This window comes from Numenius arquata, chromosome 7, assembly GCF_964106895.1.
Source record: "Numenius arquata chromosome 7, bNumArq3.hap1.1, whole genome shotgun sequence".
NCBI lineage: Eukaryota > Metazoa > Chordata > Aves > Charadriiformes > Scolopacidae > Numenius > Numenius arquata.
In genome coordinates, this window is record NC_133582.1 from 21,711,279 (window position 1) to 21,725,275 (window position 13,997).

The 13,997-nt window shown below is 36.4% G+C and overlaps 1 protein-coding gene across 1 annotated transcript in view; it reads right to left on the reverse strand.

Annotated features, from left to right (window-relative positions):
• The window catches only part of TRDN (triadin), a 217,612-nt gene that overhangs the window by 37,106 nt on the left and 166,509 nt on the right, over positions 1-13,997 (reverse strand). The window contains exon 28 of the mRNA XM_074151019.1: positions 10,297-10,326. Within this exon, the coding sequence (XP_074007120.1) occupies positions 10,297-10,326 (30 nt within the window). The remainder of the gene's footprint in view (positions 1-10,296; positions 10,327-13,997) is intronic.

Genomic DNA, 13,997 nt, shown 5'->3' on the forward strand with positions numbered 1-13,997 from the left:
AAAGATGTAATTCAAATGACTTAGACAACAAGCAGAAAATTGAAAAATGAAATCCCAAGACCCTTAGTTTCGTTTTTACAATATCGTAATTGTCAATAACAGAGATACCCTGATTTTTAGTCTACTTAGTGAAAGCAGGAAGAAGATAAAAGCTAAATGTGACTGAGCTAGTCAGACTTTCCAGAATATTTCATGATATATTATATGGTATTTATATAATTTATATAATATATATTATATAATATATAATTTATATATATTTATATATATTATATAATATATAATTTAATATTTATATAATGAGAAATGAAAGGCTGTATTCTGCTGCTCTCAATCATTTCATGTAGTATCTTGCACTGAAAGTAAAACAGCTCTATTCAAATTTTGTGTTTAAATAATATTTCTTTATACAGTGCCTAGCTAAGCTGTGAAAATCCATGCTGCAAAATGTGCGGATGTTGAAAATTTTCACAATTTCAAAAACTGACTGGGAAAATTAGGGAAAAATCTACCAAGTGCTCTTAAACATGAAGGTTTCTGGCTTAGGAAGTTCCTTAGCTGAGATCGTGGGAGGTCACAAGGCGATCTCTGTGTGGCTGTTTCATTCCAGTACTCTTCCCTAGGCGTTTGCTGGTTTGGCCATTGGTGGAGAGAGGACGTTGGGTTAAATGAACACTTCAAACAGCTGTTCAGATGTTATTAACTAACAGGACTACGTGTTGGGTAAATAACTGCTTGTTGTTCACAACGTTAAGAAAGTCAGTCCTAAGTAACTACTTTATCTTCATTTATTCAACACTTAAATGATACTAAGAGGAGGAAAAGGGTCAGATTCCAATCTAATGAAAACAGATGGATTCTTGATGAAATAATTGAAGCAACATAAGATCTCAACTGGATCAATGAAATTACCCAGTTCTACCCTCAGCAAAAACGTTTTTGAAATTTCTTTTGTGTCACTCTAAATTAAACTTGGTAACTGGGCTTGGTAGTTATCCTGCTGTTTTCCACATTCACTTCAAATTTTCTTTGACTCTTGCCTGTTATTCTGAATGCCATAAGAGCATTAATTATATACGGCATATTTTTGTAAATTAGCTTCTGATATGGGTGCAGAAAAGAAATCCTCTGGTTTATTGAACCATAAATTGGTGAGGCTAAAAGCAGAACATGCTTTTTGATTATAACATGTCTATTTTCCATCTGGATAACAGTCATTTGCTGTTCAGACAGCAAATATATTTGTGAGTGTGCACAGCGCATAAGAAAGGAATATGTCATGCAGGAAATGAAAGCAATGCCAGAACTATTTGTTTTAGTGAAGAATAACAAAATAATAATACATGTAGGTGAGAAAATTATTTCTAATTGGATAGTCACGTGTATTATAAATAAGAAAGTTATTTTCCATTAGGCTAAGTAAAAGCCTGGTTCATCTCTCATTAAAGAGAGCACAAAGACTCTTTAATAGGATTTGGACTGGGCATTAGATGAACACACCCATGATGGTTATCTGTAACACCATTACAGACCAAAAGAGGAATCAAGATCAACAGGAGTCTTTTAATGGAATTCTCAAGATTTGTGCCCTAACCTTGCAGTTTATATATCATGACAAAGGATAAATCTTTTATTTCCTTGATTCAAGTAAGTCCATTCTCCCTGAAAATGAACTCTAGACAAACTAACAATTTGGCCCTTAGACAAACTGATTGACATTCCTCCTTCAGAATTCAGTGGGAATACTGTAGTCTGCAAAAACTTAAGATGCCACATCATTCTGCCTAATCGTCAATGTGCTTTAATTTAAGGTTGAATAAAACAGTTTTATTCCAGTCAATGCAAGGTTTTTCAGACTGTGGAGCAACTGGGCTATCAAAAAGTAAACCAGAATAAAACATTGGGCCAGTTCAGAATGTCTCAGATGATAACAACTTTGGAAAAAAAAGGAATTGTTAGGATTTATCACTGTTCAAGAGCCACTCCCCGTCTTTGTAAAGTTATCGACTGTACTATTTGTCATTCAAAGAAGTCTAATGTTCCTGCAAGTTTTCTAGATCAGCAGATCTGATCCCTCATATCTGCCTATGTCCTCCTCAAGTCCTGCTGACTGGCTGAGCAGCTGGCAGACTGATTGTGCAGAAAAAAGTCTAATGAGCATGTTTCCTCAAAAAACAGACTAGCTGCAGAAAGCTTCCTATAAAGAGAATGGCTTGTGCTTGCCCTGACCCCTGCTCTGTGTTAGGAAATTGCCTTGACAGTTTATGGCCAATAGTTTGCCCTATGGATAAGTCAAAGTAAAGAAAGAAACAAGAGTGTGGAGGTGCCGGTCACACAAATAGAGGGAGCTGGTGTATGAGCATTTTAATGTCCATGCTGTGCAAGCCTTGTCCTTTACGGATCTCTTGATTCCCTACAGCATCCACTTTACATTTCTGATTTACTTTAAACCTACCATTTTCCAGGATATTTGTCCAGGTTTCTACACATTAAGGAAGTATTATTCCAAATTAACATGACAGGTATGAAAAGCTAAGCGATTTATCTGAGGCTATCTGGAAGTACAGTTAGCACGCTTGTGTTCTTGCTGTTTGGTTCGCCTTACACCTCAGGGCTGTATAGTGAAGAATGAGCTGTCTCTTGGTTTTGGTGGATTTTGCTGTTGTTATCTAGAACAACTTGTTTTTTGAGACTTATTTTTAACTGGCAATTCAAGAGTACTTTATATAACCGGGAAAAACAAAAAGTAGTTCAGAAAGAGGAGGGAAGGGAGAAAGTTTAGCATGGGCTAAATATGGTAGAAGCAGCAAAGAAGTACAGACATTTCCAACATTTAAAAATGATTTTTAATGAGAGGAATCGCTTCAACTTGAATCTGAGATGCATGCCTGTAGGGAGCATTAGTAATGATCCCAATCTTTCTCTGTTTCCCAGTTTGTCAGTTAAACAATAGAAATGCACTGGGAAATGTAAGTCTTGTTGAAACAGCAATCTTGTATGATAGCACTGAAAGTGAATGTCTTTAAAGTACTATAAGTCTTAAAATCCCAGGAGGACAAATCTTCCATCGACGGAGCTGGAAAGAATAAAATTTCAGTCAAATGTAGATGAGGTACATGTGCTGCATTAATGCATTTCATCTTTAGGCACGTGTGGTGAAAGACCTGAAGAGCTTCCTCTCATATCATCCTCAGCTTCTGACGTTTTCATGTGCTCTTCCCTGGAATTATGGGATGGGAACATACAGATGAGGGAGAATATGCTTAACAAACTTTCATTTTTAGCAATATCAGTTTTACATTTGCATATAGCTAAGGCAAAACACAGCCAAGCTCAGGCCATGCTTTATTGCAACATAAATTATTGACTCATCAGTCTGTTTCATAATGCCTGTTTTTTGTGAAAGGTGCCAAACTAACACCCTGGGTCCAGATTCCATGCAAATACTTCTTTGATGAGCTCCTTAACTATGACTGGATTTGTAAAAGAACAATCGTGGCTGAATATACATTTACATACATTATTAAATAAATGTAAAATAATCATCATTAAAACAAGAATAGGATGACCTTAAGAAAATCTAGAAAAGAAGAATTTTGGAGCAGTCATTAGTTGATATTTGGAGGGGAGAACAATAAAAAATAATTAGCTTTTGAAAAGATGGACTTTTCCCAGTGTGCTACCCAAATTAATACGGTGATTAAAGCAGAGAGCTAATGACTAGCTTCTAGAGGCAGAACATCCTGAACCATCTTCTTTCCTCATGAAACGCTGCTGATCACTGTTTTTGCTTTAATTACAACTTTGTAAGAGCACATTTCTGAAAATCATGTCTGCATAGATAAAGAAGGAAATGAAGATTGCCACTAGAAGATCTGTTAATTCTGGAATTGCATCTGAACAGAGTACCTCTGAGCATTCATTTGCAGACATCTTTGCACAGAGCAATAAAGTGTTAGTTTATCCCATGGGGAAATTTTTAGCCAATTAACCATGTGCTATATGGATATCCAGATGTTTAAACATATTATGTTGATTGACAGGTGAGAGTGTTGCTGACATGATGCAAATATACATGTATTACACCTAACTTATAGTAACAACACAGACCACCAATTACACAGATCACTCTTTCTTCAGAAATCACAGCTGTTTCATAATCATTAAAATACTAGTTTAACTGTCTCCATTTATCAGTAGAAGGGGCTGAATAAATTACTGTTGTACTTTAGGGCAAGTAAGAATGATTAACACAAATTGTAATCATAACTGCAATTGAAATGCTATGCCAGATTTATCAATATGAATTGTTTTGCAGGTTTGTTGTTACACAAGACATAAAAAAAAAAGTATTCTCCCAATTTTACCTTGAATGGATTACAAAGGTGTAATCAATGACAAGGTTTAGATTAAATCCTGTTGAGACTAAAATTGTGGATAAAAAAAAACGTTGATGCAAGTCAGCATCATTAGTTTTATGGGTGTTAACTATGAGTACACTGAAGACAAGGTGCTAGGGAGATAAACATGGAATTTGCAGCTTAATGTTAAGAATCTTAGATTAAATATTCGCATTAGCCCCTCCATCTAAGTACAATGAAAGTGGATATTCAATCAGCTGTTAAGATCTATAAATGACTTCCTGAATTTTCTCACCTTTCTCCTCTTTTGATGTCAGATTCTTAAAAGACAAAAATTAATTCAAGGTTTAGGGAGGGTTGTTAAAATAATTAACAACAAACTATCCTGATGTTCATTGCAGTTTGTTTTCTATTTTTGTTACTAAACCTAAACTATGTTCCTTGTTATAGTCAAGTCAGATATACAGGTATCTCCAGGGGGTAATTCTTTGTTTTCTTACAGATACATAGGATGAACAGATGAAACACTCTCTGCAGATGCTTATTTCTCTCCACTAACTCTAAAGTGAGACTACAGTGAATAGCTTCAATGTAGGTGACTGGTTTAGACATCTAAATTTGTATGAGTTATAGTTTCTTAATGATTAAGTTCATCTAAGGATCTAAAAAAGTTATTTAAATTTATGAATTTAGTGAAAAGTGTTGAGCCCACTGCACTCATCCTTTGTCTGCCTGCTTTCTACTTATATTGAATGGGTACCCTGGAGGGTGCTTTCTGGTCATGTCTTATCCTAACTGAAATATCTGCAACATGGAAAGTACATGAGCCTGGTCCCTCAAGATCTGGCCATCACTTAACAGAGGTTGTACTGATCATTAAGTCTCACATAACCCTGCAAAATGGACATAAATTATTAATATCTCCCAAGATAGTTGAGACAAGGTAAACAGAGATGAAGCAAATTTCAGATAACTCCTATAGACTTTCAAAGCATTTTCCATATTTCATGCAAATTCTCCATTCATCAATATTCCTTGAAAATGCTGGGGTTTTGTTGCTTCAGCATGGCAAGTCAAAGTTCACCGATGTATGGCCAGTCATCTATTAAATGAAAAATATCTTTAGGCAGGAGTAGATTCACATTGAAGAATACGTTGTCTGCAGCTTAAGATTCCCATAAACTGTTCTTCAGTAAAATTGCATTATTTATTTCTTAACATGATTCAGAAAGGAGACGTTAACTACTGTCTCGAAGATCCTTTGGGCTCCATCTTGTGGCTAATTCAATGACTGTTACCTCTTGAGGGAGATGCCTACCTTCAATCACAGCACTGCTAGTTTAAAAAGCATAGTAGCATATGGTTGTTTTTATTTTTTTCTCATACATAATACTGAATTTTTGACACTATTTTAAGATACTCTTTTAAAAAGTATTTCTACTTTTTTTTCTTTTTTCTCTCTTTTTCTTTTCTTTTTTTTTTGTTTTTTTGTTTTTTGTTTAGGAATACACATTCTATTAGGGGGCTGTGTAATGCACTTTGCATTTACAGAATTAGGTAGACCACTTTCCTATTCTTTGAGGCATGTTAGAAAACTACATAATGAAGGTGTAGCACATATTTCACCAGTGGCATTTGCAGCTGAGCAGAACTCCCACACTGCCATGACCATTTGCTTTATGAATAAAAACATCGCTTTCCATTTCTTCTGGTCAACTCCAAAGCTAAGCAGTTCTGAAATGCACTATTGCTCAGTTCTTCTCCAGTTTGGAAAGCATCTTGCTTTTCATATACATTGAAAAGGGACACTGCTGTGCCTTGGTCAGTTTATACCACGCTCTGTAGGCAGAGCAGCAGTTTCCAAGCGATGCATAGGGTACCATTACCAGGAGTAATTGAAAGACGTGGTCCTTTACTGGATTGGCAAAACTATGTAGTTTGGAGCTGGAGTGTAGATGCTGTGCCCATTTTCTGCATTTGTTTGATATTAGCTGCACTCAGACTATATGCAGCTTTTTACACCATGGTGCTTTTATTGGGAAAGGCCAAAATGTGATCAAACATACTTTCCTGTTGATTTACTATTGCTGAAACTTGTCAGATGAATGTGGTTTTTGGCTTTCTAAAAACTGTTAAATAAATTTAAGAGCAAGCTGTTGGAGTGATAATGCTGAAAATCAGAACGGGAGTGATGTGATCAACAGGGAACTAGCTTCTGCATCTCACTAGCTTACAGGTACTCATAACTTCTAACTGTAGGCAGTCTATATAGGATACGATACTCCCAGAAGACGATTACCCTGAATTAGATGCTCACTCGAGCACGCTCTCAGAACCAAGACAGAGCTTTCTCTCTCCGTCTTGTTCATTAGCTGTAGGGAGTCTGGAGAAACCATCTTCCTGGCAACTCAGGTTTGTGATTCGCTTTAAACAATGAGATGGTTCTTCTTACACCTATGCATGTGGATGTGTAACCCACAGGGATGATATGATGGTTAAATACTGTTTGGGTTCACTAGAATCACAGAAGTAACCAGTCTTCAGGCAAGCTTTCCTGAGACTGACCTGAAGAGAGAACTTAGTAAGCTTGTTAAAGTCGCTTGCTTGACATCCCCATCTCAGTCCATGCCCTCTTTAGTAAGAAATCAGTAAGGAGATGAGAATGAATCAATACGAAATTCAGTTTTATGCAGAACTAGGAAACCTTGAAATTGGCTTTAATCTGGCTCAATTTCACACAAAGCATTTTTTTAATTCTCTGTGATTCTGAAATATTTTTGAAATGTAAAAGTACTGTTTTGGTTTAAAAATATTAACACTTCTTTCCTTTTAAGAGGGCACTTAAAACTGAAAAAATGTTGAAATATTTTGCTGTTACAGCTCTCTTGATTGTTTTCTGGAGGTGCCCTGAATCTGATGGGCTTTATGTCACATCACCAATACCTGGGTCTATTGTAATTCACTTGAATCCCTGCTTGCAGTGCTTTGAATTATGATCAAGCATTAAACATTTTAGTGTACTAGCCACCAGATTTGCTCTTGAGGATTTTAGGAAGTGCTTTACTCATGCAAAGGGTTGCTACCTTTTGCCCTTTAGGAACTGACAATTTTTTTACACATTTCTATGACAGCTTCTCTATCCCACACATGTTGAAAGAAGGCATAGCATGATGCTAGAAGCTGAAGCCGACTATTTTTTAGGACTACAGTCACAAAGTCTTAGAGAACTAACCTTTCAAATGGAAACAGTTAATGTATAAATTGTGCCTTAACGTTCTGGTTAGTATCATTCATATTTGGAGAAGTCAGTGAAATATGTAAGCTACCTCCATCTTAATTTTGCTCTTTTCTGTCTTTTTCAAACTGCTTCCTGTCTGATTTATGCTACACACAGAATGTACCATGGATAGAAAGTGTCATTCCATCTTCTCTTCCCTTTTTATGATGGTTTGTCACTCTGTATTGCTCATTATTCTTTTTTTTCTAAGAAAGGGATGTGTATTTGAATAAGCAGAATAATTGGAGAAAGCTTTGTATACAGTACAGTGCATATGTGCTGCTGCATGATTCGCATGAGAGATGATAAAGTGGTATTTGGACTGTGCATGCTCCTACCACAATATATTTTGGATAATGAGCCAGTCAATTTAGAGCACTGCCTGGCTACTTCTATTGTTTTTGCAGCTGGGTAAAAAAATACTGTCTCCTTAAGCAAAACTAGCAAACATTGTCCCTTTTTACTGCAAGTCAGAGGAATACACATGTAGCCTGGAGCAACTTTTAACGATAACAGAATAAGTAGAAATAAATAAAACCTGATGATTCGGGGAGTTAGCTAGTAACATGCAATATTTTCTGTGTGGGGCCTGCAGAGAGTGTGAAGCTAGATGAGAAAGATAAAGCATGACACATTCATTTTTGGGAAGAGGCCATGTCACTTCTCTCCAGTTGTCCAGTTTAGTGTTTACCTACTGAAGACAATAACATTGCTGAACCAGTTTTCCTTAGTTACTGGAAAATTTCTTTGGACTAGTATGTTTTTCACTACGATCACTACCTTCATTGCTGACAATGTTGGTTATGATCTCAGAAAACAAAAGTGAGGTTTAGTTGAAAATAAATAAAATTATTATATCAGAAGAATGACCAAAGCTGAATTTCAGTTCACACCTCCATGTTTCCGTGAAGTACGTTTGGTGGTAACTGGCAGGATGAGGTATACCCTGCCCTGAGCCAAGTGCTTGAAAGTATCCTACCTATACTTGTTAGCAAAATCCCTTCAACAAATTAAGAAATCAGAGGAAATTATTTTTTAGCAGAAAATATATAAAAAAGAAAATTAAATGGAAAAATTGATCCAACTTCAAAGAATGTTCATTAAAAATGCTTTTGTTTAATCAGGTTTTTTTTTTGAGAAGATTATGGTTAAGGAGGAAAAAAATCCTAACCCGTAAAAAATGAACCAAGTGCAAGCAGTAGGTATTTCAGCCAAATTCCCTTGATGTTCTTCTGTAAATGAATGGACCCATAACCTGTGGCAAGGCTGACTGAAGTAGCACCCTTAGCAATTACCTCACTCCTTTCTTTCCATTAAGGATGTAAGAGTCCATGTGATAAATTCAAGGCTGTGAACACAGCAGGCATTTTGATGTCTGAAAACCAATGGCTGTAAGTGTAGCTGCCAGTTTTCTGATTGTCCCTGCTTCATGTGCTGCCTTTCATGCCTCAGTTGCTGCAAATTAATCTTTGGACAAAATATCCTGCTTGATACCTATAAAGCATGGTTGTTTTTGATAACCAAAATGAATTTTATTATTCTGTTAAACACATGAGGTGAAATTTTGGCTCCAGTGGAGTGAATGGGAATTTTGCCACTACCATTAACACAGCCAAGATTTCACTCATGAGCTGTTAAAATAACTGAGACTATCATTTTTTTTTTTTTCCAGTTCAGTTAATGACTCTGTATAGGGATAACAGAAAAAAATAATAAATTAGCAGAATTGAAAATATCTTCATGTATGGACAGCAAAAGTTGGTTCCATTGCTTGACTATGTGAATCACAGAATTTCCAAACCTTTCTGAAATGACAAAAGTTACTTCCCCCAGCCCCCCAAAAATTAACCATCCCATCAGTAAACTTCAGAAATAGAGTCCCCTTTTTTATCTGATTTACTCAATACTAAATCTCAAATAATCCTCTGAAATCTGTGGAAAAGTTTTGGAAATGTTCCCAGTTCAGTGAGGAAGATATGGATTATAAACCAAATAACCAATAAAGTTGAATAGATTAAAGAAAAGTATCACCTTTGTGCTAATATTTCATTATTTTTGCAGTTGAAATAAAATTGTCAAATTACAAAAAAATGTTTCAACTCAGCGAATCTTATTTTGAAAGACAACACTATAAATAGATATTTACAATCTGATAAATACAGTATATTTATCTTTAAACATTTTAAGTATTGTTTTAGGTTTCAATCCTGGAGAAATTTTTCTACTAATCTGTTAAAATACCAAAGAATGACTTCAGCAAAGCTTACATTCATGCTACATATATATCTGAAAAGAGGAAATTAAATGTCCCTAGAAAAGCGCCTTCTGCCAAGAACAAACAGCCAGGTCAGCATGCACGGTGCACTGCAAGTTTTGTTCTCTTTGACAAATCCTAACATGGTAACAAAAGCCTTTCATTTTCTTCCCAATCAGAACGATGAAGTGTCTGATACTAGGCTGGTTTGGCCTGTGGTAAAAAGGAGCTAACAATACTGGAAATGACAACTGTGTTATCACAGTAGGAGTAGATAAAGCTGGCTGATGGTAGCACATGAGGTGGTGTATGTCATTGCAATTGTATCACTGAATGAAAGAGACATTTCTCACAGCAGTCACAGCCTGAAAGACACTTCAGTCAAGGGAAAATAAATGATTTACCTTTCTTCTCCCCTTCCTTTTTCACCGTAGCTGAAATGGAAACAAAAATACTGTATTTTCACAACCACAGTTATAACATGTAATATCAGAAAAAAGTAATTCAAACACCTATATATGAGCCTTTTGTGTACGTATCTCAAACTATACATATATTATGCAATATATGAACAGATTTCTTTGCCAGATGAAAAAATTAATAATCAGAAAGATAAAGTATTTTCTCACAGATACCCAGCTCTGCTATTGATGAGAGCAAATTCCAGCTCTCTAGATTCCCATACTTAACTTTAGTCCCAGTCGTCCTTCCTCCCGGACACTAATACTGGGATATAGACATGCAGAGAGAATATTTCAAAATCAACAATGAAGAAGGAGAATAGATTGGAATGGGAAGGCATGAAAGGGCAAGGGGAGGCTAGAGGAAGGTTATGAAGCATCATCTGTTTTAGAGAAATATGTGCTTTTTTCGATATTAAAGCTTGTAGTGGTAAACACATAAAATGAAGCAAAAAGCCACTTGAAGTCATGTTCAGGTTTCTAAGCCTCTGCCTGACATGGGGAATTACAAAAGCTGATAATGCAACAATCCCATGTCCAAATCTCATAGCATGAGTTTTGTGGGAAGGAACATTGGACAGAAACTGGAAGAAAACTTCCATGTATTCCCCAGTTTAAACAACCTGCAACTAGTTCTGCAGAGCAAGCTGTGCTGTGTGACCAGCATTCAAACTCTGGAGACAGAATAAATGTACCCCAAATGTCCAGCCTGGGATTTCAATAAAACATTGCACGTACCTGTAATGGTTACTGTGAAAACTTATCAAAATTTCACTAAAAGGACTGAGATGTCTCAAACGGAAGAGTTACCTGAATTTGCAGGTGGCTGCTGAAACCCTAGTTGTAAAAATACAGTATTCTACGAAACCAAGATCATAGAATCATAGAATAGTTTGGGTTGGAAGGGACCTTTAAAGGTCGTCTAGTCCAACCCCTCTGCCTTGAGCAGGGACATCTTCAACTAGATCAGGTTGCTCAGAGACCCTTTCAAACTGATCTTGAATGTTTCCGGGGATGGGGCATCTACCACCTCACTGGGCAACCTGTGCCAGTGTTTCACCACACTCTAAAAAATTTCTAAAAAATGTCTTCCTTATATCTAGTCTAAATCTTGTCTCTTCTAGTTTAAAACCATTATCCCTTGTCCTGTCACAACAGGGTCTACTAAGATGTCTGTCCCCATCTCTTCTGTAGGCCTCCTTTAAATACTGGAAAGCTACTAAAAGGTCTCCCCAGAGCCTTCTCTTTTCCAGGCTGAACAACCCCTACACTCTCAGCCTGTCCTTAAAATGAAAAGTCCTTTTATTTCAAACTGTTAGTAAATTTGGATAAAAGAGATCAAAAAGGAAAAGGTTAAACTTGAAATTACTGAAATGCTATCTATCAATGGCCTGCAGAAAAAAAAAGACATTCTCATTTCAAGGATTTTCCAAGGTTTCTGCCTCTTACTCTCCTCTGAGAATGAAATAAATTTTTACTATCTCAAGAATGTGCCCAGCAGTGGAAAAAAAAATGTTTCATGCCTAGAATTAGTGAAAATGCAGCACAAGGTTTCCAGGATCTGGTCCTCTTTGCAATCACTTTGCTTTCATAGGCAATGTGCATACCAAAGCTGTGAAGTGCACCTTTCACAAAGCTTTCATTACAGAGGATTTAGTATTTTTCCCCCAGAAGCTGCTGTAGAAGCCTCAGTGGCTTTTGAAGGGCATACTTACTTGCCGCTCCACACAAGCGTGTTGGAGGGACTCCCAAATGAGCAGAAACCCCAAATACCAAGACTCTGGGTAGGGCTTATAAGCAAACGTGCACTGTACCACTGGGATCCTCCTGACTTCTGTCTTGCCAGCGTACGGGATGTGGCTTCTGGTCCCAAGGCAAGCACAGGCGGAGCAAGGTCTGTCTGTGCCTGCCACTGCACTTATGGCTTGCTAATTTCTGTTATTATGCTATTATATCCTGTTGTGACATCTGTTTGAATTTTCACCTTGGCCATAGTTTATCCGATAGAATGAACTGTAAATACTCGACAAATCTTAAGAGACAGAAGAGACCTCATTCTGACTACTGTTGCCAATAGCACTGCTCTGATCAAATCCTGTTATTCAAACTTAAAATGACAAGGAATAAATGAAAAAGAGCACAAGCATCATCATTTACATTGCTCTTTCAGAAGCCGAGAAATGTGTTTGTATCTGAAATGCAGCAAAAAGATGAATAGATTAGCCAAGGAATTTGGTCTACAACTGATAAAAAGCCAGATTACCTGTTGAGAACAAATGTGAGTAATATATTGTAGCTGAGCAAGGAAGGACATGAAATAAATTAGAATGATGTACTAGAGAATGTGATGCTCAGATATGAGAGATGCTCTTGGCTGTGTTCTTTTTTACCTTGATTATTTGGGGAAAGAGTAAATTCTTAAACTAACTTTTTTTGCACTGGACTGATGAGAGGTATCATCTAGTTCTTGAATTAGGAATTTGTACCTACAAACCTGTTCAAAAAGGACTATATCAACAGCCTTAAACCACAATGATTCCAGTTCACCACCTGTCTTCTTTTCCTAGACTTATCCAAATCCAATTATACATTTCCAGTTAATATAGATAAAATATGAAGCAAAATATATTTATCTCAGATGTTTACTCCCATTTCCAGGTGTTGATTCCAGATTGATAACTACCCCAGAAGTCAGAATTGAGCAACATCATCTTTTGTGTTTGAGAATGGGGGGTGAAAAATCTTTATGAATCAGATCCATGGCAGGACTTCTTCAAAAATTTTTCAGTGGGGTGGGAAAATAAAGGTAAATTTCCAGTGGTGGACAGGTCACAAAACTGTGTCAATAAAGTAAATATTTAATGAGAGTGGAAAAACCCCATCAGGTTCAGGATGACTGTATTGTTTTTACTTGTATCAGAAACTTGAATCTAGGTCACAAGCAGCCCTTTAATCCCATAGATAGTGATGGTTCTAAGGGACTTGTTTCTGACTGCTCAGCAAACAGAAACATTTCTGAAATCTTGAAAATGTCTCAAAACCACCAAAAATCTTGAAAACATAGTTTTCTATTCAACAATAGTCCATTCTGTGTAGTTTTATTACCCAGCAGTCGCCAGGAACAGGTATTTAGTCTGAATATTGTCAAAGAAGTTATTTCTTACACAAATTTACCTGTTATTTTCTTATAACAAGCAGTTGGTTTCCATCCTGAGATATGAAATTTAACTTCTTTTCTAAATTTACAATAATTAATTATGAAAATTTGGGCTATGAAAACTACATTTCCATAAAGATACCCAGTTCCTCTGTGGTGTTTTTGAAGAGTCCTTGACTTAGAGTTGTGATTTTCCATCTTATCATGATAGTGTTAATTAATCTCAAAGGTAATCTGAATCTTTCCTATTTCTCTTTCCATGACACTTTTGTTGCTCTTTCCTAGCCTACTCCAGTACCACATTATCATGTAGGAGTTCTATACACAACACTCCAGAGAAGATGCATCTTTGATTTATAGAATGACCTTAGAAGACTATATGCATTTTTCCTAATGCATCTGCGTATGGAAGAAAGTTCTTCACTGACTTGTCTGCAGTAATACTTAGGTCCTTTCCTGAATTTTTACATAGGTAATTTAGAGATAA